A 20,554-nucleotide genomic window follows, 5' to 3' on the forward strand; every position below is an offset into this window, starting at 1 on the left:
CCCGGCGGGCAGGGCGGGGCTGCGGGCTCCCACAGCAGCCGAGGCCGCTCCGCACCGAGCCCGGGGCCCAGCAGCGCCCGAACTCGGCCCCTTCCCGGGCAGCTTCCCGCAGGCGCTACCCGAGCACCCCCGGGCAGGCAGGAGCTCCCGGCAGCCCCTGCCCGGAGCAGGGGCCGGCAGCACCGGGGCAGCCCCGGGGGCTCGGCCCGGCAGCGCTGCAGGCTCTGGGGGCAGCCTCGGGGGCTCGGCAGCGCTGGAAGCTCTGGGGGCAGCCCGGGGGCTCGGCCCGGCCCCGCTGGAGGCTCGGGGGCGCCCGGGGCCGGCCCCCCGCTGGCTCGGGGGCAGCCCCGGGGGCCGGCCCGCTGGAGGCTCGGGGGCACCCGGGGGCTCGCCCGCTGGAGGCTCGGGGGCCCCGGGGGCTCGGCCCCGCTGGAGGCTCGGGGGCAGCCCCGGGGGCTCGGCCCGGCCCGCTGGAGGCTCTGGGGCAGCGGGGCAGGCCTGCCCGGCCGCTCCGCTGCCCTCGCTGCAGCCCCGCTCAGCCCTCGCTGCAGCCCCGCTCAGCCCTCGCTGCAGGGAGCAGGGCCCGGGCCCCGCACCCGGCGCTCTCCTGCCTTGGCCGCTCCGCTCCACGGCCCCTGGCCCGGCCCGTCCTGCCCGCTCCGCCTGCGGATCCACAGCCGGGCCGGCCCCGCACCAAACCCTGCTGCTGCCGCTGTCCGCTCCCACCCCGCCGGGCACTCGGCCCGCAGCTTCCACAGGGTTTGCAGTTTCCTTAGTAATACTTTACAAATACCCTGTGCCCCGCCGTGAGAGTAAGCAGGACCCTCATTGACTCTGCTCAGCCCCTGACAGCCTTTGGAATTGTGTTACAAATGTTTGAAACCATTGATGCCTGGTGAGGAGATGCGTGTGTGATGCTTGAGTGTAGCCAACAGAACCAGCCTGACATCTGCCTCTTTGGACTTCAGTTTTTACCAGTGCAGCTTTGGGAGTGGGATGAGTAAATTCACGTATGATGCTCAGATCCTGCAGTCGCAAAACTGAGAGATTTTAGATTATTTAATTGACTAGAGTGCTGCCATTGGATACTTATTTTTTTCTGTCTGCTCTACCAGCAGGGCTTAGCTCAGACATTTCCTGATGACAGGGAGGTGTCTGGTCTCTAATCCAACTTCCTGCTCCAGTGGGAGCATCCCTAGAACAAGAGCTGAGCAGCCATGGCTTTATTAACCACACCTTGAGAATCTCCCAGGATGGAGACCTCCCCATCCCCTGGGTGACCCTATCCCAGAGCTATGGGATGTGTCACTTGCCTGCCTATGAGACCTTTCCTCATGTGACTTGCTGGTGACCTTGGGCCACTGACTTTAACCTTTGCATCAGCTGTCCGAAGAGTTGCTGTTAGGCAGAAGCAAAAGCAGCACCCAGTCTGTCACTGCACTAGTGCCGAGCCCCACCAAAGGCCCTTTGCCCCAATCCTGTCTGTACAGGAGGGTTCCTGACCCACCTAACCTGCACAGAGGCTGTGCGTGGGTTAAGGACAACACCCTGGGGCAGGAAGGGAAAATCCCAGGAGGGCACTTTGAAGTGGGATGCACTAAGAGGAGAATGAGAAGGCAGCCCTGACTCTGGGATGTGCCTCCAGCAAGCTGGACAGTGCCTGTTGTTACATTTGCCTTTGGTCACCCTCTACAGAGAGTTCATCACTGTTGGACAGGCTGGGACATGTCTGGCTCTTTATCCCGCTACCTGTGCCAGGAGCTGTCCAGGTCATTTTGAGCCTTTTAGCTCAGTTCTTTGGGATCTGTCACCAAAATGAAGCTCTGTACTTACAGCTCTCCTGGGAGGTTGGAGCAGAGCCATGAAGATGCTCCAAGGGCTGGATCCCCTCTGCTCTGGAGCCAGGCTGGGAGAGCTGGGGGTGTGAGAGGACAGGAGAGGGCTCTGGGGAGACCTCAGAGCCCCTTCCAGTGCCTAAAGGGGCTCCAAGAGCACTGAAGAGGGACTTTGGACAAGGGATGGAGGGACAAAACCAGAGGAATGGGCTTCCCACTGCCAGAGGGCAGGGTTGGATGGGATATTGGGAAGAAATTCTACTCTGTGAGAGTGGTAAGGCCCTGGTACAGGGTGCCCCATCCCTGGAAGGGTTCCAGGCCAGATGGGACAGGGCTTGGAGCAACCTGGTCTAGTGGAAGGGACATGGGCATGGAAATGGAAGGGACATGGACATGGAAATGGAAGTGACAGGGACATGGAATGAGATGAATTTTAAGGTCCCTCCCTATCCAAACTGTTCTGTGATTCTACAAACACCCACCCTGTTTGTTTTCTGTGCACAGAATCCTACTATTCCATTTTCCTCTCTGCTGCCCCATCCATCAGTAACTGTGGATTCACACCTTAATTAATACAGATCCAGGCTGTGAATTTGGCAGCTGTTAATCCAGTCTTATCTCACTGGAAAACTGCCCTGGGCCAGGATCCAGCTCAGACCCCACCAGACATGAGGAACAAATTTTAATAAGGATGTAGAAATAACAAAGTTTTCTCAAACAGAAGCATTTCCCTTCTCAATCCTCACTTCAGAGTCCTGCATCTCCCCTACCTGATGTTTGCTCTGAGAAAGGGCATAAAAAGCATCAGTTTCTAAGCAAAACATTGCAAAAATAGTCTCAAATTCATTGCAAAAAGCTGGGGAAAAAAGCTCTGCCCTTTTCTTGGGAGTTCCTGGAATTAATGTACCCTGCTCAGAATAGGAGAAGTATTTTATAGAGAGCTGTGACTTGCCTTTTCTGTCTTGTTTTCCCAATTGACTCTGGAGAATGAGATTTTTTTCAGAGTAATCCAGTAGCCCGGGGAGGATTTGTACATGCAGATTGCTCATAATCTCTGCTCCAGGGTCAGAAAGCTGCAATGCAGCTCAGAGCAGGCTGAATCATAAAAAAATATGGCAGACATGGTAAGTATTTGGCATGTTCCATGCAACAAAAGATGAACAACAGCAACTGGGCCATTATCTTTATTTGCTAAAAATAGAGTCCCGCAATGTTTAAAGAAAAGCATTTTATATTTGTAAATCTCTCCTCTCCCTGTTAAAGACCCTTCAAAGATGAGCTTTGTGGCTTTGGGCTGTCGCATCCCCTTTCAAAGGCTGCCCTGCACTCAGACAATTGAAACTCGAGACAACCTCGGCCACAGCGGGGTGGGGGAATGAATAGCTGTGCTGTGACCCTGCTGTCCTCCCTCAGCCGAGGCTGACACGAGAAGGGCAGCTCTGCAGCGGGTACATCCCCCAAGCAGCAGGTAAATCCCCGGGCAGCAGGTAAATCCCCCGGGCAGCAGGTACATTCCCCAGGCAGCAGGTACATCATTCCCCAGGCAGCAGGTACATCCCTCGGGCAGCAGGTACATCATTCCCGGGGCAGCAGGTAAATCCCCCAGGCAGCAGGTACATCATTCCCCAGGCAGCAGGTAAATCCCCGGGCAGCAGGTACATCATTCCCAGGGCAGCAGGTACATCCCCCGGGCAGCAGGTACATCCCCGAGCAGCAGGTAAATCCCCCGGGCAGCAGGTAAATCCCCGGGCAGCAGGTACATCATTCCCCGAGCAGCAGGTATATCCCCCAAGCAGCAGGTACGTTCCCCAGGCAGCAGGTACATTCCCCAGGCAGCAGGTAAATCCCCCTTGCAGCAGGTACATCATTCCTCAGGCAGCAGGTACATCCCCCAAGCAGCAGGTACATCCCCCAGGCAAGCAGTCACGTTCAAACTTGGTTTCTGTATTGTTCAATCAGTGTAAAGTCCTTCACTAGCCTTCAAAAACACTGATTTCTTTTAGCTTGTTTATAGATATAGATGTACATTTATGTGATACCTTTTAGAACAGCCAACCAACTAAACAGAACCCATGGTAATACCAAGTAAACTTATAATTTTTAAAACACTGAAACAGAGTTAAAGGAATTGTAATGTTTTGAGGGACTGGAAGAAGTCATGTAGTGCTTCTCTCTAGGTGGAATCAAGATAAGAGAGAAAAATGTTTAGTGGTGGATGGTCCATAATCTCCATAACCTTTGTGTCAACATAAGTACTGAGATTTGAAAAGCAAAATCTATCAACAAATACTCTGTTAACCTCATATTGCTGGAAGTCACTAGCACGCTTTTAGATGTTGCATCAGCCTATTTGTTTTCGGTGTAGACCTATGTAACGTGACAACTTGCAACAAAAAAAGGTCTCTCTCTTCACTTGACAAATTTGATTCCTCAGAATTATCAGACAACATCCTGGTGTCAGAAATTAAAGTCAGTTCTCATCTCGCTTACACATCCCAGCTCCCCCAGCCGTGCCCGAGGGCACCAGCAGAGGCAGAGCCACCAGAGAGGCAGCAGGCCGCTTGCCCACGGCAGTGCCGAGCTGTGCACCGAGGGCATTCGATACCCTGCAGCTGCCGGTGGGTGCAGAGCTGGGCGCTGGCTGCCCCTCCACGCCTCCAAGGAGCTGCTCATCCCTCACACACTCGCTTCCCTGGTACCCTGTAATGGGGAAAAAAACCCCAAAGCCCCTTTGGATTCTCCTTTGCATTTCCAGCTGCAGAGAAAACAGTTTAGTCCAGTCTGAGGTTTTGGGCACTCTGTTTTACTTCAGGATATGTGGGCATCAGTGCAGAAACCAGTGCTTGCAATGGAGCAGCCCCAAAGGCACGGCAGAAGGAGATGATGTGATGCCCACACCCTACAGACAGAACAATAGGGCTATTTTCATGGAAGAGAGTTCAAAAGTCTCCTCGGGGAGCCAAACCTCTTGCTGGCCCATCATCCACAAGAAAAACAAGACACTCCGGAATCCTGGCTTCCCTGGTGGTATAAGCACCAGCTTCAGCCAGGGAGTGACAGAAATCTGCTGTCTCTAAGGCTGTATTTCGATGCAAAACGCTGTGGTAAAGCCAGCAATCCTCCTCTCCCCCACGTGGGGCTATTGTTTGAAGTGCAGAACAATTGAAGGGTGCTCTCATGGGCTAAAGATAGAACGGCAGCTGGTGCTGTCCCTTTCCCTGTAACTGAGAATAAAACAATGCCCCAGTATTGTCTGCATTGCTGGAGTGGTGACATTGGACTCTCTGCCAAGGGAGCATCTAAAAGATCAATGAAACCCGGGTTTATTTATAAGTGGGTAGTGTCATTTCTTCCCCAAAGTAATTTCACTTCCTTGGCTTTTCCACCAGACCCTTCTGTGCCATGAAGTGGCTGTGGGTGAGATATAAATAGCCCGAGCCTGGCTGCCAGAGGGGCAGCAGGACCAGGGGTGGCAAAGAGACCTGCCGTGCCAGGCTGCACCTTTGTTCCCCTGAGCTGTGCCCAAGCCTCCACAGCACCAGGATGGGGAGGATCCATGGGTGAGGATCCCCTTCTGCCAGCAGGGAGCAGGTCCCTGCAGGGACAGCCCCAGGGCAGGGACCCAGCAGCTGCTCCTGGGCCCAGATCCCCACCAAAACCAGCCCTTACTGCCTCGGGGTGCTTCTGTAATATCCTGAGCTGGGAGGGACACACTGGGTTCATCAAACCCAGCCCCAGCCCTGCCCAGACACCCCAACAACCCCACCCTGGGCATCCCTGGCAGCCTCGGGGCCGTGCCCATTCCCTGGGGAGCCTGGGCAGTGCCAGCACCCTCTGGGGAAGAACCTTTCCCTGACACCCAACCTAACCCTCCCCTGACACAGCTCCAGCCATTCCCTGGGTCCTGTCCCTGGTCACAAAGCAAAGTCTGTCCCTCCACTGCTGCTCAGGAGGGACTTACAGACTTCCAGAGAGGGCTATTTTACTTACCAGCTGCTGGGGTGCTCAGGAAAACCCTGAGCCCAAAAGCCATGGGACAGAGCCTTGTTTAGGGACAGGGAATGGTTTAAAGCTGCTGTCTGCAGTCCAGACTAGAGACTGGATACCTGGAACCAGAAATTCACTGTGGTTCAGACACAGAAAAGCCCATATTGGCTGATGTGCCATAGTGAGGTGAGAAGTTGTCCTGTTGTGATGTGAGGACATGCAGGAATATTCTTCCCTCCTGGGTCTTGAGAAAGGTCCAAGCTGAGCAGATCCCATAAGGAGCTCCCATGCCTGTTGCCACTCCACTTTAAACAATTGTCCCCTGCCATGAGGTGGACTGAGCTCAATCTCATTGAGGGTTTATCCCCAGGGCAGTGGGGATGCTTCCCATGGAGAGAGGAGGAAGGTGCAAGAGGGATGGAGATAGCAGGGGGCTGGGATGGGATGGTCCCAGGAGCTGGTTGTGTGGGCTTGGTCTGTATGTGCAGGACAATTTCCACCCAACCTCCTCCAAAAATCTCCCAAATCTGCTCCAGATCTCACAGCAGGTGAAAACTGGTGCAAAACCAGAGCAGCTGGGGCACTGCAGGGCCAGACTGTGCCCACAGTTCAGAACTGCAGCCCAGCTCTGGTTCTGATCAGCCCCTGCCCCTCCCTTGCAGCCTCCTAGGCAGCTGCTGGTCATGATTTCCAAAGGCTGCCGTGTTCCAGGGTCTGTCCTGGCAGGCCAGCTGCAATTAAGGTGCTATTAAGTATTCAGATGAACAGGGCAAGATTCTCTTTACTCTCATTTTTTTTGAAGTGTATTGCCAAAACCTCACTGGAGGCTCACACATTCCTGTAATTTTGCAGTGTTCAGTACAACCTTCATTCCTACAAGCTGCTTTATCATGGCAATCCCCAAAAGAAAATCCCCAGAACCTCAAAGCTGGAAAATTCAAGGCCAACAAACAAAACCCCTCCAATTTCCCAGTCTCCAGACCTCACTCACTCCATGCCTGTGTGTGACCTTGCTTGCTAACTCTATACAGTAATTCCTCATGCCATGTCTCTTCCAGGTACTTTCTCATTCCTGATACTCATTTTGGAGGCTCCCTATGTGGAGGGTCAGCCACCAACATGCCTGTGCTGCCCAGGGCAAGGTGGGAACCACTGCAGGAGGGTGCTCATGGCAGCAGCAGCTTTGTGTGTGTGTTCATGGAGGGCTAGAGAGGCAGCACTGCCAGCCAAAGGACTCAGGATGGGTCCAGCACTGTCCCCAGGGAAGGACATCCAGGCAGTGCCATGGTGGGAAGAGCTGTGAGATGAGGGGATCCAGTGCTATCCCCATCCTAAACCCCACAGGAGCACCTTACCTTTGGGCTGCCAGCAGCAGCATGTCCTGCTCACTTCGAGGGGGCTGTGCTGGGCTGGTGGCTGCTGTCTCTGTCACCCTGTTGGGACAGGGCTGGGGGGGCTTTGCCTTGGAGGGGGCCTTGCACAGGCAGGCTGAGCTGGAGGGATGTGACCGGCCTGGCAGCACTGGCCTGTCACCTCCTGCAAGCAGACATTCCCACTCCATGGAAATATGCCTGAAATAGCCCCTCTGCAGATTGTCTTTATCTAATCAGCTGCCTTTGCACCCCCCTCCAGTGCATTTCAGGGAGCTGATAGTGGGGATATGTTAAGTGTGGAAACCTCTAGTGAGCTGCCCGACACGGAGAGTAGTTCTCCTTCCTGCCACTTATCAGAGCCTGCTAATGGGAAACATTCCTGCTGGGGGTCAGGGAGCAGCCAGGGGATTTCTCTGGAGAGGGTGGCTGAGCCCCTGGCACCCTCCTGGCTCTCCAGGGCTGGGTAGGAGCTGGTCTGACCACAAAATGTTCACTGATGGGGCACCTCTGCTGTCTGGTGCTGGTGGTGCCCTGTCCCATGGGGAGAGGCTTGGCTGAGGAGCCCTCTCCTTTTCCATCTTATCATGGGGCACCAACACCAAGCACAGAGCCCAGGGGATGAGCAGAGGTGTCAGTGGTCAGGGAAGATGATCTCACTGCTGAGGGTGGGTGTGCAGGGCTGGGGAATCATTTGGGCACGCTGTTCACTCTGGGCTAGAGCTACCTAGAGAAAACTCCCCTCTGCTCAGGCTGAAGCCATGAGCTCCTCGTTGTGCCATGGGATTTTGTGGGAGGTCCATAGGATCCTACTGCCCTGTCCCACCTGCCTGAGCAGGGCACAGCTCAGGCCTTGCCAGCCATACAAGGATAAGCTCCCCACCATCCAGAAAAACCACATCACAAACACCAAACCTGCCAAAACCACCCAAACCTGGAGGAAGAACCCTTCAGCAGCTGCTGGAATGACCCATTCACATTTCCTCTTCTACAGATCTGCCTGGCCTTTGATGGACCCTGCTGGAACCTCTTCAAAGAGGGAGAGGAACCGGGGCGAACAGAAGGAACTGCAGGAGGAATCTCCGAAAATAAAATCGCTTTAAAGATAAGGCAGGGAGGGGGTGAGCAGAGTGTGGGGCGAGTACATGCCCTGAGAAGAATGTGTGAGGCTGGGCCAGCTGGTGGGGCTGGGCCACGGGCTCATCCCACTGCTCGGGTGCTTGTGGCAAAGGTACTTGGCACAGGACCCACCAAAGCCTCGGGTCCCTCCAGGGAGTGGGTGGAAACTTGACCCTGAGCCCAGGACAGAGAGGCAGAAGACCACCAGGGTAACCTCAGAGGGCTCTGTGGTCCCCCGGAGCCTGTGGCTCCTCAGGTTGCTGGAACTCTGCCATCTTGGCAAGACTGAGCATGCCATGGTCAAGAGGGACCTCAGCACTGGTGTCCCCGTGGTCTCCCCTGGGGGGTTGCAGCAGATGCTTTGGTGGAGTCCAGCTCTGCACCAGCTGCTCACAAATCCAGGTGAGGACCCGCACTCCTGAACACTAACCTGCTGAGGAGCGCCCACATGGGATGTGGGGATGGGGCCCTGCACCCCGTTTTATCCTGCTGTACCCAAATCCTTGTTCATGCCACTGATTCCCCTCCATGGGAGCATTTCAGTTCTTGGGGGAGTCTGACACCATGCAAAGCACTGACATTGCTGCCAGTGAAGGCAACATCAACCCATCCCTGAGCCCAGCCTTCCTCCCTGCTGGGGCTCAGCCCGCAGGGGATGGCTCTGCAGTCCTCCTCTGTGTTTGGAGGGTTTCTCAAACTCTTGTTTCATGTCCTTACTTGCTAAACTATTGTAACTTTTTCTACCTGCAGACTTCACAGCTGTAGCTGATTCTCTGTTCTGTTTCTAAAGCCTGCTTTTCCAGCTTTCTGAAAATCTTACCTTTACTATTTCCCACATTCCTCCACCCCATGAATCTCTCAGACGTCTCTCCAAAGCAGGATGGGAGGGCAGGGACCTTTCTGTTGGGGGTGCAGAGATAATGGCACTGGGAACCCAGATTGGGGGGAGTGTAGCAGCAACCCTGTGTGCTGGATGGAAAGACTGACTATGGCTGGGGCTTGCATTCAGGGCAGGTGCTGGGGCTGCAAAAATCTCTCTGCAGCCTCGGCTGTGTGCCCAGGCTGAAGCCACATGCCCAAAGCAGCCTCTGGTGCTGCTATTCTGGCTGTGACAGAGCCTGTGCCACATCCAGCCTGGGCACAGCACTGCACAGCTGATCCTTAACCACTCCCTGCCTCAGTTTCCCCCACTGTCAGGAGGCTACAGCAGCCCCGAGTTACTCTGGGCTGTGAGAGGTGCTGAATGGGGAATAACAAACCCTGCAGCCATGGGCCCTGGTTCTCCAGGGTAGAAACCTCAGTGCACTTTGGATGCCAGCAGCTGAGTGGCTTTTCCTTGAGCTGGGATGGCCCCAGGGTGTCCTGTTCCCATTTTGGGCAGCCCATGGTGGTGCTGCCAGGATGGAGGTGTGCTCCAGGCTGTACATAGCACCTCTAGGTGCTGTCTGGTAAAAATGGTGTGCAGGAAACCCAGCAACCTCTCTGCTGAGATATTATGAACTTGGCCTAGCCACAAAACCAGCTCCCATACTAAGGTGAGGAGTTTGGGGAGCAGAACCTGGACAATCAAGCCCCACGGTCCTTCACCTTCCAGACAGTGTGTCTGGGAGAAGCTAAGACCAGAGCTGAGTGAGAAGCTGGGATGTTCCAGCTGGAAAAGGCAGCAGCCACACACATCCCACCAAGCAGCAGCTCTCCTGGCATGGTGGGAGGCAGCAGCAACGGGATCGAGTGCTCAGGTGCAGGAGGAACTGGCAGAGCTCTCATTCCTCAGCTCCCCACTGGAGCAGGCAGAGCAGGCTGGGAGGGCTGTGCTGCCTTCCCAAGCTGCAATCTCTCACTCTGCCTTTGTACTCGCCTGACAATACAGGAATAAAAATAACCAGGCTGCATTTGCAGAGAGATAAAAGTGAAGTTTGCCTTTTGTGTCTGTCCGGGCAGTGGGACAGCAGCACCAATGGAGCTGTGTGGACATGACACATGGGAATTTCTGACATATCTTTTCCCACTCTGACCTTGACAGACACAATAAAAAGGGGCTTTGCAGCGTGCACAGAGCCACTCGGTCCTAGCACCAAGGTCAGTAATACAGAGCATGTCTGTGTGCACGCGTGTCCCCTGTACTAACCCTCTTCACCCCTGCAGGCTGGCTGATCCCAGAGGACAGGGACTGGCTCTGCTGGCACAGGGGAGGGTGGGACAGACCTGGATCATGAGCATTTTTGCTGAGGACTCTGTGTTTTGCCAAGTTGTGGCTCCATCCGTGATGGCTGCGGCGTTCCAGAGCTTTGCAGGGTGGCACTGCATTAGATGGGTATTAAGAAGCACAGTCATAAAAGTGCTTTTCCAAGCAGCTGCCACACCAGCCTTCTAGAAGGGTCTTCCCAGGGGTAATACACCCAGCCTTGCTTTTATCTTGCTGCAGTATCGCTCAGCAGAACAGCAGGGCACCAGGCTCCAGTGGCTCTGTAGAGCTGGGATGGGTTTTAGCTGAGCTTATCAAGGAAAGGGCTGTTATTGACAATCTCACCTAAAGTGGGAATGTGGATTTTGACAGCAAAGTGATTCTGGCTCACCCAGCCAGGACTTCCAGTGTAGGGATGACAGCATCAGAAGGGAAAGTATCAGTAATTGTCTCATTAATATAATTTTTATCAGTTAGCATTGTTGTCCCTGTCTTCTCTCACTCCCTAAAATCAAAACCTTGTTTGATGATCGTGTCACTCGTGGTTTTCAACCCACTGGCAAGCACTTTCCCCATGCACTGACCCCTCTCCTTCCCTCCTTTCAGCGCTCAGGTGTCTTTCACTCTTCCTTCGCTGCTGCCAAGTCTCCCTCAGATGGACAAGATGTCTCTGCTGGACATGAGCGAGTTTGGGGAGGCTGCTCCGTACCTCCGGAAAAGCTACACGGAGCAGCTGAAGCTCCAGACCATCCCGTTCGATGGTAAGAGACAGTCCCGGGCTGCCGAGCCCGGCCCGGGTGTGTCCCCGAGCCCAGCCCAGCCCGGGTGTGTCCCCGAGCCCACCCCGGGTATGTCCCTGAGCCCGGCCCGGGTGTGTCCCCGAGCCTGCCCCTCTGCCGTGGCTCTCTCAGGAGTCCTCCCTTCTTCTCTCCCTGTGCTGCTCCTCAAGGCATCACAGGCAGTGCAGAATTCCTTCTCCCAGCACCCTGGAGGGCAGGAAGATCTCACAAGTGAGAAAAGCAGGTTTTTTACTTTCCTCTGCTTTGCTGAGGTGTGGGTGGAGGTGATCCTTCATCTTCCCTGACCCTGAGGGGCAGGAGGGCTGGGGGACTGGTGTCAAAGCTTCTGCAGCTCTTTCATTTTGGAGGTGTCCTCTCTGTCCCAGCCACCCTGCTCTCCCACAGCTTGCCACGCTCAGGATCCAGGGCCCAACTTGCTCCTTGAAGTTTGGCAGAAGAGTTTTGCTTCCTCACACTGTCCCCTTCTCATGACAGTCTGAGTGCAGGCACACGTGAGGCAGCAGATTTCCGTCAGGCTAGAAGTTGACCCCATCAAAGTAAAAAGCTGCCAGACATGAAGAAGGCAAAGAAATCACAGCTGCTATGACCAAGAACATAGGAAGGAATAATCACTGTCCTTCCACATTATCAAACTGCATTTATGTGGCTTTCAGTTGACAATTTCACTTGGTCTCCTACATTACAACCTGTATTATGTTCCTTTTCTTTCATTTCCTTTCCTCTTTCTTTTTCCTTTCCCAACGTCTCCTCCAGGAAAGAAGCGAGCTTGGATCCCAGATGAGAAAGAAGCCTATATCGAAGTGGAAATAAAAGAAAGCTCTGGTGGCAAAGTCACTGTGGAAACCAAAGATAAGGAAGTAAGCAAATACCTTTCCTTTTCCAAGGGAGAGCAAGTGTGTGTGGAGGGGGATACGTGTGACAGGATCACGTCTGAAGCCGTGAGCTCCTGCTGATAACCCTGATCAGTCGTGCCCCGGGGGGACACACACGGCAGTGTCAGCACACGTAGGCCAGTTCCTTGCCAAGAGTGGCACCAGTTCAGCATCTCCCACCGAGGGGTTGCTGTCACAGCCCTGTGGGTGTCCTGCGGGACACACCGAGGGCACGGTGGGGCTGGCCCAGCACAGCTCCTGGATGGGGGAGCACCCCCAGCACAGCCCTTTGTGATGCTGAACCAGTGGCCGGCTCATCCCAGAGCCTGAAACAACAGGTAAGGGGCCAGCTGGCCAATTCCTGCTCCTCTTAGCCCAGATTTGCAGTAGGGTGAGCTATTGGGAGGACAGGCTATGAGGGGTGGAGAGGCTCCAGCTTTCTGCAGCAAAGCAAATAAGGACCAGCTGGTATTTGTCAAGATAATATCCAGTGCAATTAGCTGCAAATGAGCTTAATTAATATTCCTTTCTTCAATATGGAAGTCTCATGACCCTGCAACTTCACTGCAGAGCACACTAGTGTGAAACTGGGGAAAAGAACAAGGACCTCACCAGGCAGTAGATGATAGATTTCATTATTTCTGTTTCTTCTCTAGTCAGAATAGCACTAAGAACGGTTTGTGCCTGCTAAATGTGAAAAGATATATGTAATTGTCTTTGAAAAATGTCAAGGCTTTGAAAATATTTTTGTCTGAATTTTGGAAAGCAAGTAAAGAGATTTGCCCTCTCCAAAGTGAAATTTGTCATAGAGGAGTTATAAATTTTAGAAGTTCCTTCTGATATTTAGAACACCTTCCAATTCTGGGAACAGAGCAGCTTCCAAACCCTATTTGCTGTTTCCTCTTGAAACCATCTTTTTAATGATTTGTCATGGATTTACAAAATCAGAAACTATATCAGTTTTCCCTGGATAAGCATTTCCAGCAGAAAGTTTTGAGACATAAAGCCCTCCTTTATCCTTCTGTGTACCCTCCTGCTTTTAACACCTGGCGTCTTTTAACAGCACGTGCTTCATCTTCATCCATAAAAAAGACAAACCTCTGAAAGATTTAATTTAGTCTTTATTAACAAGACCATTTGCTAAATCCAGCTTCTCCATCCAGGCCAGATACGTAACGTGATATTTTCCCCGTGCTTGGTCTCGTGGGATTAAATAAATCCAGTTTTAAGTGATGGAGTACAGGCTTCAGCTGTTTGCCCAAATAACCAGGGATGTCTTTGGAGCAAAAGACAGCGCTGGCATGGGCAGAGGCTGGGAAGGAGAACACAGGATGGGGGTGTCAGGCACATTTTGGGGGAATAACTTGGAGCCCTCTGTCAGGCTCAGCAACAACCTGAGCTCAGGCTCAACCCTCTCCCTGAGGAGGGAACAAGCTGGATGTGCTTGTCCCAGCTGGGCTTTGTGGCTGGGTGCTGCTGGGGCTGCCCCGGGCCTGTCACCCAGAACATTGGGCAGCCCTGCCAGGATGACAGCAGGCACAGGGACCAAGGCTGTCCCCAGCACGGGTGTCATTTCACCTGGCAGGTTTTGGGGACAGGGTGCTCCGTGAGGGCTGGGGTCCCTCTGATGTGTCCCCCTCCTCTGACAGACACGGGTGGTGAAGGAGGACGAGGTGCAGCCCATGAACCCCCCCAAGTTTGACATGATTGAGGACATGGCCATGCTGACACACCTCAACGAGGCCTCTGTGCTCTACAACCTGAAGCGCCGCTACTCCCACTGGATGATCTACGTAAGCCCACAGCACCCCTGGGGTGGGGTGGGGTGGTGTGGGGAGGTGCAGGGACATCGGGACATCCCTCACCTACCCGTTTTCCCCCTGCAGACCTACTCGGGGCTCTTCTGTGTCACCATCAACCCCTACAAGTGGCTGCCGGTGTACACGGCGCCCGTGGTGGCAGCCTACAAGGGCAAGCGGCGCTCGGAGGCACCGCCGCACATCTACTCCATCGCCGACAACGCCTACAACGACATGCTCCGCAGTAAGCCCTGCCCTGGGGGACCCCATCCCGGCCAGCCCGGGCTCCTGGCACCCGCCAGCGCTGCCCTAACGCCGGCTCCTTCTCTTGCAGACCGTGAAAACCAGTCCATGCTCATCACGTAAGTGTCCCTGCATCTCCTCGCCCTGCCCCGAGACCCCCCGTGCTGTGCTCTATGCCCTGTGCCCGGAGCAGCCCCCCCGGCAGTGTCCCCTCCCCATGCCGGCAGCTGTCACCCTTGCCCCGCCACCGTGCCAGGTGACAAAGCCCCGCGCGGGCCGGGCTCCCCCGCACCCCGACAGCTGCGGGAGCGCCCCGAGCCCCGGCACCCTCCGGGGGAAAGCAGAGATGGAGGCCAAGGCCGCAGCGACATGGTGGCCGGAGGGAGAAGGGTGATGTGGGAGGGTGGAGGCCAGGTTGATTTCAAGTGACATCTAGATAAGGGCTATATAAAGGACTCTAAAGGACCCTCCGCCGCTGCCAGGAGCCAGGGACATTTTTAGCCTCGGCCATGGCCTAATTAGGAAAGGCAGGGGCCGCGGAGAGATGCTTGGCGAGTGTCCGGTGGCGGCCCCGCTCCCCCCGGCTCTTTGTGCTGCGGGATTACAATGGCACAGCAGCACTAACTATAGGGATGAGCTCAGCCCCCCACAGCGGGCACCCTGCACCCCGGCACCGTGCCCCTGCTGCCATCCCCGCCATGCCCCAGCAAAGCCGGCCGTGCTCAGAGCTCCGGGCTGATCCCGGACAGCTGCAGCCTCCGGGCAGGGCAGGATAGGGCCCGCAGCTGAGCCCTGCTGGGACACACGGACAGCCCGGAGCTGCTGTGGCTCCCCAAGGCAAGCTGAGCCCTGCCGGGACACACGGACAGCCCGGAGCTGCTGTGGCTCCGAGGGCAAGCCCCAAACACAAGCACCCCTGAGAGCTGGGGGTGAGGGAGAGCTGCAGCCCCGCCATCCTCCGAGGCTTGGCTTGTCTGGGATGGTTGTCAGGCTTGCCTGTTCTTTGCCTCGTGCCCTTTTCGGTGTAATTTCTGTTACTCTAAGAGGAGGATTTGTGCCTGTTCTTTGCCTCATGCCCTTATCTGTGTATTTCTGTTACTCTAAGCGGAGAATCTGGTGCTGGTAAGACTGTAAACACCAAGCGGGTCATTCAGTACTTTGCCATTGTCGCAGCCTTGGGCGACACACCGGGCAAGAAAGTAGTAAGATCTTCTTTTCAAACAAGTTCTTGTTGTTTTCTTCCTTTCTTTATTTTTTTTGTTTTTAATTTTTTTCCCCCCGCCTTCCCCTTTCTTCTTACTTTTTCTTCCCCAACTTTTTGTGTTTTGGTCTGACCCACCCAGGGCTTGGCTTTTCCCTGACTTTTGAACAAGCAAGGCTTGAAATTATTCTGCTCAAGGGGAAATGGAATTTTTTTTTTTTTTTTAATGTGGCTGCTCAATCTGTGCAGCCTGGAAGAGGTGCTTCAGTTGTTCTCTTTCTCTTGTCTTCCTCTTTCAACACCCCAGTGATCCTCTTAAGGAACATTAAAGGGATGAAGTAAACCTTCCATTTCCCACCTTGCCTCTTTTAAGCCTTGCTTTTCAGCATTTTCACCTTTTTTTTCTCCTCCTTTTGTTGATTTTGACCCTTTTCTACCTTGTGCTTTTCTTGCTCTCGTTTTGAATCTTGCTTTTCTTTGGTGCTGGTTATTTTTGAGCTGCCCTTGCAATTGCTTATTTCTTCTGGATACTTTGAGGCTCCAGCCTGCTGTCCCCTCGAGGAAGCAAACTGGCTGCTTTAGGTATCAGACAAGCAATACTTGAGCATTATTTTCTTTTCTCTTCTTCAAGTTTGAATTTAACTGTTCTTGCTTTTTGATGCATTTCTTTATTTTCTTGAGCTAATCTATTTAACAACTTTTTGGCCTTTCCTATGAAGTTTAATCCTCCGAGTTGTTTTTTTTTCTCTTGGACTTTTTTTTTTGGCACTAAATGGTCATGCCCTGCTTTTCTGACCATGCTTCTTGTGGTTCTTGCCTGGCTTTTCTGGATTTCTAAAGATCATTTTCTCTCCTTTCTCTAGGCAGCTCTTGCCACTAAAACTGGGGTAAGTGTTGTGGGCTCTTTAATGCTGAGGACAGAGTTCTGCTGCACCACAGATCTATGATGGGGTGACATGTGGGGCCTCCTCCTTAGGTCTGGGAGCAACACCTGGGCAGGGCAGTGTTCTTGGCTTTGTATCTGCCTCCTTCCCACAGCTGGAAGCTTTGCTGTTTCATCTCTTTCTGCCTTTCTGAATCCAACCTCTCCTTCAAGGGGGATAGAAATATTCATTTCTATCCAGTGTTTGCCTAGCAGTGGTGTGGGCTCCTCCAAAGGTGAGGTGAAGATCCTCCTCAGCCTCAAAGCCCAGCTGGGGGTGGTGGTGCAGAGGGGCAGGAGCAGACCCTCTGCTGCAGACCAGTGCCCTGCTGGTACCCAGACCTGCCACCCTCTGCCAAGCCCTGGCACTGCCCAGCCCTGCAGGCAGCTGATGTCCTTGCCTGGGTACATTTCTGAGGTGTTTGCTCCAAGGAAACCCAGCAAAGGTTCAGCCCCTGGGGCTCCCAATGCCCCAAGGGCTCAGTCACACATCCTTGGTTTCTCGGAGCCTTTAGCTGGTGCACACCCTTGGCTGGGGGATGTTTATCATCACACAAGGGACCACTGGGACAAACGGTGAGACAGCTCAGGGGCTGGACCTGTGGGTCTTGGGGATGCCCTCACTGAATCCCCCAGGCCAGGTATTTTTAGGCCAGGGTGAATTTAGAGATAAGAGCTGAAGGGATACTCAGGTGATAGTGTGTTGGTGAGTGTGTGATGCACAGCTGCTCCCTGTCTCTTTTGCCCTTCACACACCTGGAGCTGCAGAGGTGGGGAGCAGTTGTGGTTCCAGCATTGGAAAGAGAGGGTGGCTCTGGATGGGCAGAGCCCAGAGCTGGTGTTCCCCATCTGAGGAAAGCCCTGTGGATTGGAATGTGTCAGAGTATGGGCAAAGCTCTGATGAAAAGTCCTGCAGGTGTCTGTGCCACCAAACTCTGTAGCAGGTGTCAAACCCCACCATCCTCCATGTGGTGTAGCAGTCTCTTGCAGACTGGAGCAGTCTCTTGCTCCTCTCCTCAAATCCTTCTCCTGCTTTAGCTGCATTAGGCAGAGGCTGCCTCTTTATCTTTGAACAGAGAAACACACATGGAAAACAAGGTTAGGAAAGGATTCATCTTGGGGCTTGCTCAGGAGAGCCCCAGTGTTCTCAGCAGATCATGCCAGCTGGCACTTGTGGTGTATCCCCATCACACTGGGACCCTGCAATGCATGTTGTTGGTGTAGGGACCTTGTTGATGTGCACTGTCCTAGACTTTGGTTTGGTGGAAGAGGAAATGCCTGATGCCAGAGAGCCTGAAATGATTCAGCCTGTTGTGACAACACGAGCTTGTCTTAGTTTGCGTAGTGTAGGTCCTAAGAAAGGGGGCAAGGACTGCTGTGTGCAGAGGGGACAGCAGCCTGGGGCTCCAGTTTGGGTGAGGAGAAGGCCACAGAGGGCACTGCTGCAAACCCCAGCTGTGCTGATAAACGGAGATGCCTCCGGGGCAGCAGGTCCCACGGACAGCTGAGGAGTGCAGCAAGCAGCCCCTGGCACTGCTCCTGCTCTTGGTGACAGATCCCCTCTGGCTGTGTGACACACCCTTTGGTTTTGTTCCCCAGGGCACCCTCGAGGATCAAATCATCGAGGCTAACCCAGCCATGGAGGCTTTTGGCAATGCCAAAACCATAAGAAACGACAACTCCTCGCGTTTTGTGAGTGCCTCACAGGGCAGGGAGCTGTGGCTGCTGGGCTGGGCTGCATGCACAGGGGGTGGCACTGTGGCCTTGTGCCCTGGGAGCCACAGGCACGTGGCAGGGAGATGGAGCTGCTTCCCAGTGGCACTGGACTGCCAGAGGCACGTTGTTCTGGTTTGTCAGTGCAGTGAATGGTGGCCAGCACGAACGGCCCTGGTGTCACAGCCTGTGGCTGGAGAGACATCCCTGGCAGGACCAAGGCTGAGCACAGCCTGGGGTGCTCTGGGACAGACAAATGTGTCCCTTCCAGGAAGCAGCACCGTTTTTGCTGAGCCCAGCCTGGCTCTGCTGTGCCTGCAGGGGAGGGAGGCACTGCTGGGGGAGACCCTGAGCCCAGCACGGAGCAGGGGCTGCAGGCAGGCTCTGTGTCACAGAATGGTCAGTGGTAAGAATAGACCTGAGGACAGGGGTTTATCTGCTGTCAGTGAAATTTCTGCCTGCCTGGTATTTAAACCCTTGGGCAATGCTCTTTGAGCTTCTTCACATTACAAAGCAGAGAACTTCACCCCTTTAGAGAGGCCAGTAAGTTGCCTGGCATCAGCAGAAGCTCAAGAAGTGGGAAATGAATTCAGTTTCTAGGGGCTGTTCAGAGCTGTAGCTCTGTAGGCAAGCCCAGCATTTACCTCCTGTGGGTGTTTTCAGGGCAAGTTCATCCGGATCCACTTTGGTCCCTCAGGGAAATTGGCCTCTGCAGACATTGACATCTGTGAGTAGCTGCCCTGGGGAGGGAATTCATCCCACATTGTGCTCAGCTCTGGGAAGGGACAAGCCCTGCTCTGACCCCTCTGCCCTACTTCATTCTAGATCTTCTGGAAAAATCCAGAGTGATTTTCCAGCAACCCAAAGAACGGAGCTACCACATCTTCTACCAGATCCTGTCTGGGAAGAAACCAGAGCTGCAAGGTAAGGCAGCCAAAGATGCCGTGCAGCCCTTAGAGCAGGATGGCCTGAAAACAGCCCCAGAGAGCTCTGGGGTCAGCTCTGGGGTCCACAGGAATGAGCAGACCCGGCTCACCATGCAGGTTCTGCCCTTGAAGGCTTTGCTAGCTGTGCAGGATCATGGGATTGGTGGAATTCAGGGTGGAAGGGACTTCAAGAGGCCATCTAGGCCAGCCTCCATTATCCTCACAGGCTGAGAAGCCAGACTAAAGCCCTTTCTGCCACTGTGTAGGAGCAGGGGTCACCCAGGGTCTATCTGCAAGGTGGGCATGTGCTTTGCAAAGCTGCCTTGCACAGAGTCCTCGTGGGGTGGTGGGTACAGCACTGACCTCAGCGTGTGCAGGCTGCAGATTTACTCATTTTGGGATGGAGGGAAGTGTTTTGCAGCCTCCTCAGCAGGTGAGATGACCTGTTCTAGGTGAGCTGGGACACAGCTGCCGATGTGATCCCCAGGACAGCCCCACCTGATCTGAGTTTGTGCTGGGGCAGGTCTGAGCAGCCTCCTGGTGCCACATCCCACTCAGGAAGCCTTTCCCCACGCAGAAGGATGGCTGGCACAGCCCCTGGCGTGCTCAGCTCTTGGCTGAGGGCTCCTGAGCTTGGTGCTGAACAGCACCTTATTAGGCAGATCTGAGGGAGCAGTAATCTTATCTGGAGTCACAAGGGCATGGTGGCCACTTCTAAATCAGTCTGCAGCCAGGCCATATCCCAAGATAGCAAGCAGGAGGCAAGCACAGAAGAGGTGGACCCACGTGTGGACCTGCCTGTGCTGGAAGAGGCTGTTCCTCCCCCAGCTGGTGAGGCTGGGGAAGCCTTCCTGCTCCATCTGTGTGCAGGGATGTCCCTGCCAGGCTGGCCTCACCCTCTGCATGTCATCCCCCTGCAGATATGCTGCTGCTGTCCCTCAACCCCTACGACTACCACTTCTGCTCCCAGGGGGTGACAACGGTGGACAACCTGGATGACGGCGAGGAGCTCATGGCCACAGATGTATGGGCACAGCCCTGGGCCTGGGGAGGGCACAGCCTTCCTCTGGGCAGCTCTGGGGATGTGCCCTGGCTTCCCTCTTTAAATCAGTTGGGAATTCCCTCTGGTTCATTGGTGGCTGTTGTGAGTGTACAGGAAGGGGCAGAGTGACTCTGATCTGCACCAACAGCCTCATCCAGGCAGGGAAGGGAGAGTCAGTCCCTGCATCAGGAAGGGCCTGAGGCACATGAGCATTTCCCATAGTGCCTATGAGAAAGAAGATCACAGAATCATTAAATTTGGAAAAGACCCCCAAGATGGTTGAGTCCAGCCTGTGATTTATCCCCACCCTGACACCCAGCCCAGGGCACTGAGTGCCATGTCCAGCCCTTCCTTGGACACCTCCAGGGATGGGCACTCCAGCACTGCCCTGGCCGGCCCCTGCCAATGCCTGACAACTCTTTCTGTGAACAAATTCCTCCTGGTGTCCAACCTGAACCTCCCCTGGCACAGCCTGAGGTCGTTCCCTCCCATCCTGTCCCTGTTCCCTGGAGCAGAGCCTGACCCCCCTGGCTGCCCCCT

General features: G+C 54.5%; 1 protein-coding gene across 2 annotated transcripts in view; it reads left to right on the forward strand.

The window, feature by feature from the left end:
• Positions 1-11,107: 11,107 nt before the first annotated feature.
• Positions 11,108-20,554, forward strand: part of MYH7B (myosin heavy chain 7B) — a 31,888-nt gene continuing 22,441 nt past the window's right edge. The window contains exons 1-11 of one of the 2 annotated variants that reach the window (XM_030963205.1): positions 11,108-11,257; positions 12,050-12,153; positions 13,818-13,961; positions 14,055-14,211; positions 14,302-14,329; positions 15,316-15,412; positions 16,275-16,298; positions 17,933-18,025; positions 18,710-18,773; positions 18,872-18,970; positions 19,893-19,996. In XM_030963205.1, coding sequence (XP_030819065.1) covers positions 11,152-11,257; positions 12,050-12,153; positions 13,818-13,961; positions 14,055-14,211; positions 14,302-14,329; positions 15,316-15,412; positions 16,275-16,298; positions 17,933-18,025; positions 18,710-18,773; positions 18,872-18,970; positions 19,893-19,996 — 1,020 coding nt within the window. In that variant the 5' untranslated portion in view covers positions 11,108-11,151. Of the gene's footprint in view, positions 11,258-12,049; positions 12,154-13,817; positions 13,962-14,054; positions 14,212-14,301; positions 14,330-15,315; positions 15,413-16,274; positions 16,299-17,932; positions 18,026-18,709; positions 18,774-18,871; positions 18,971-19,892; positions 19,997-20,554 lie in introns of those variants that run through there. The other variant, XM_030963204.1, reaches the window with a different exon arrangement.

The sequence above is a fragment of the Camarhynchus parvulus genome, chromosome 20 (genome assembly GCF_901933205.1).
Source record: "Camarhynchus parvulus chromosome 20, STF_HiC, whole genome shotgun sequence".
NCBI classification, from domain to species: Eukaryota; Metazoa; Chordata; class Aves; order Passeriformes; family Thraupidae; genus Camarhynchus; species Camarhynchus parvulus.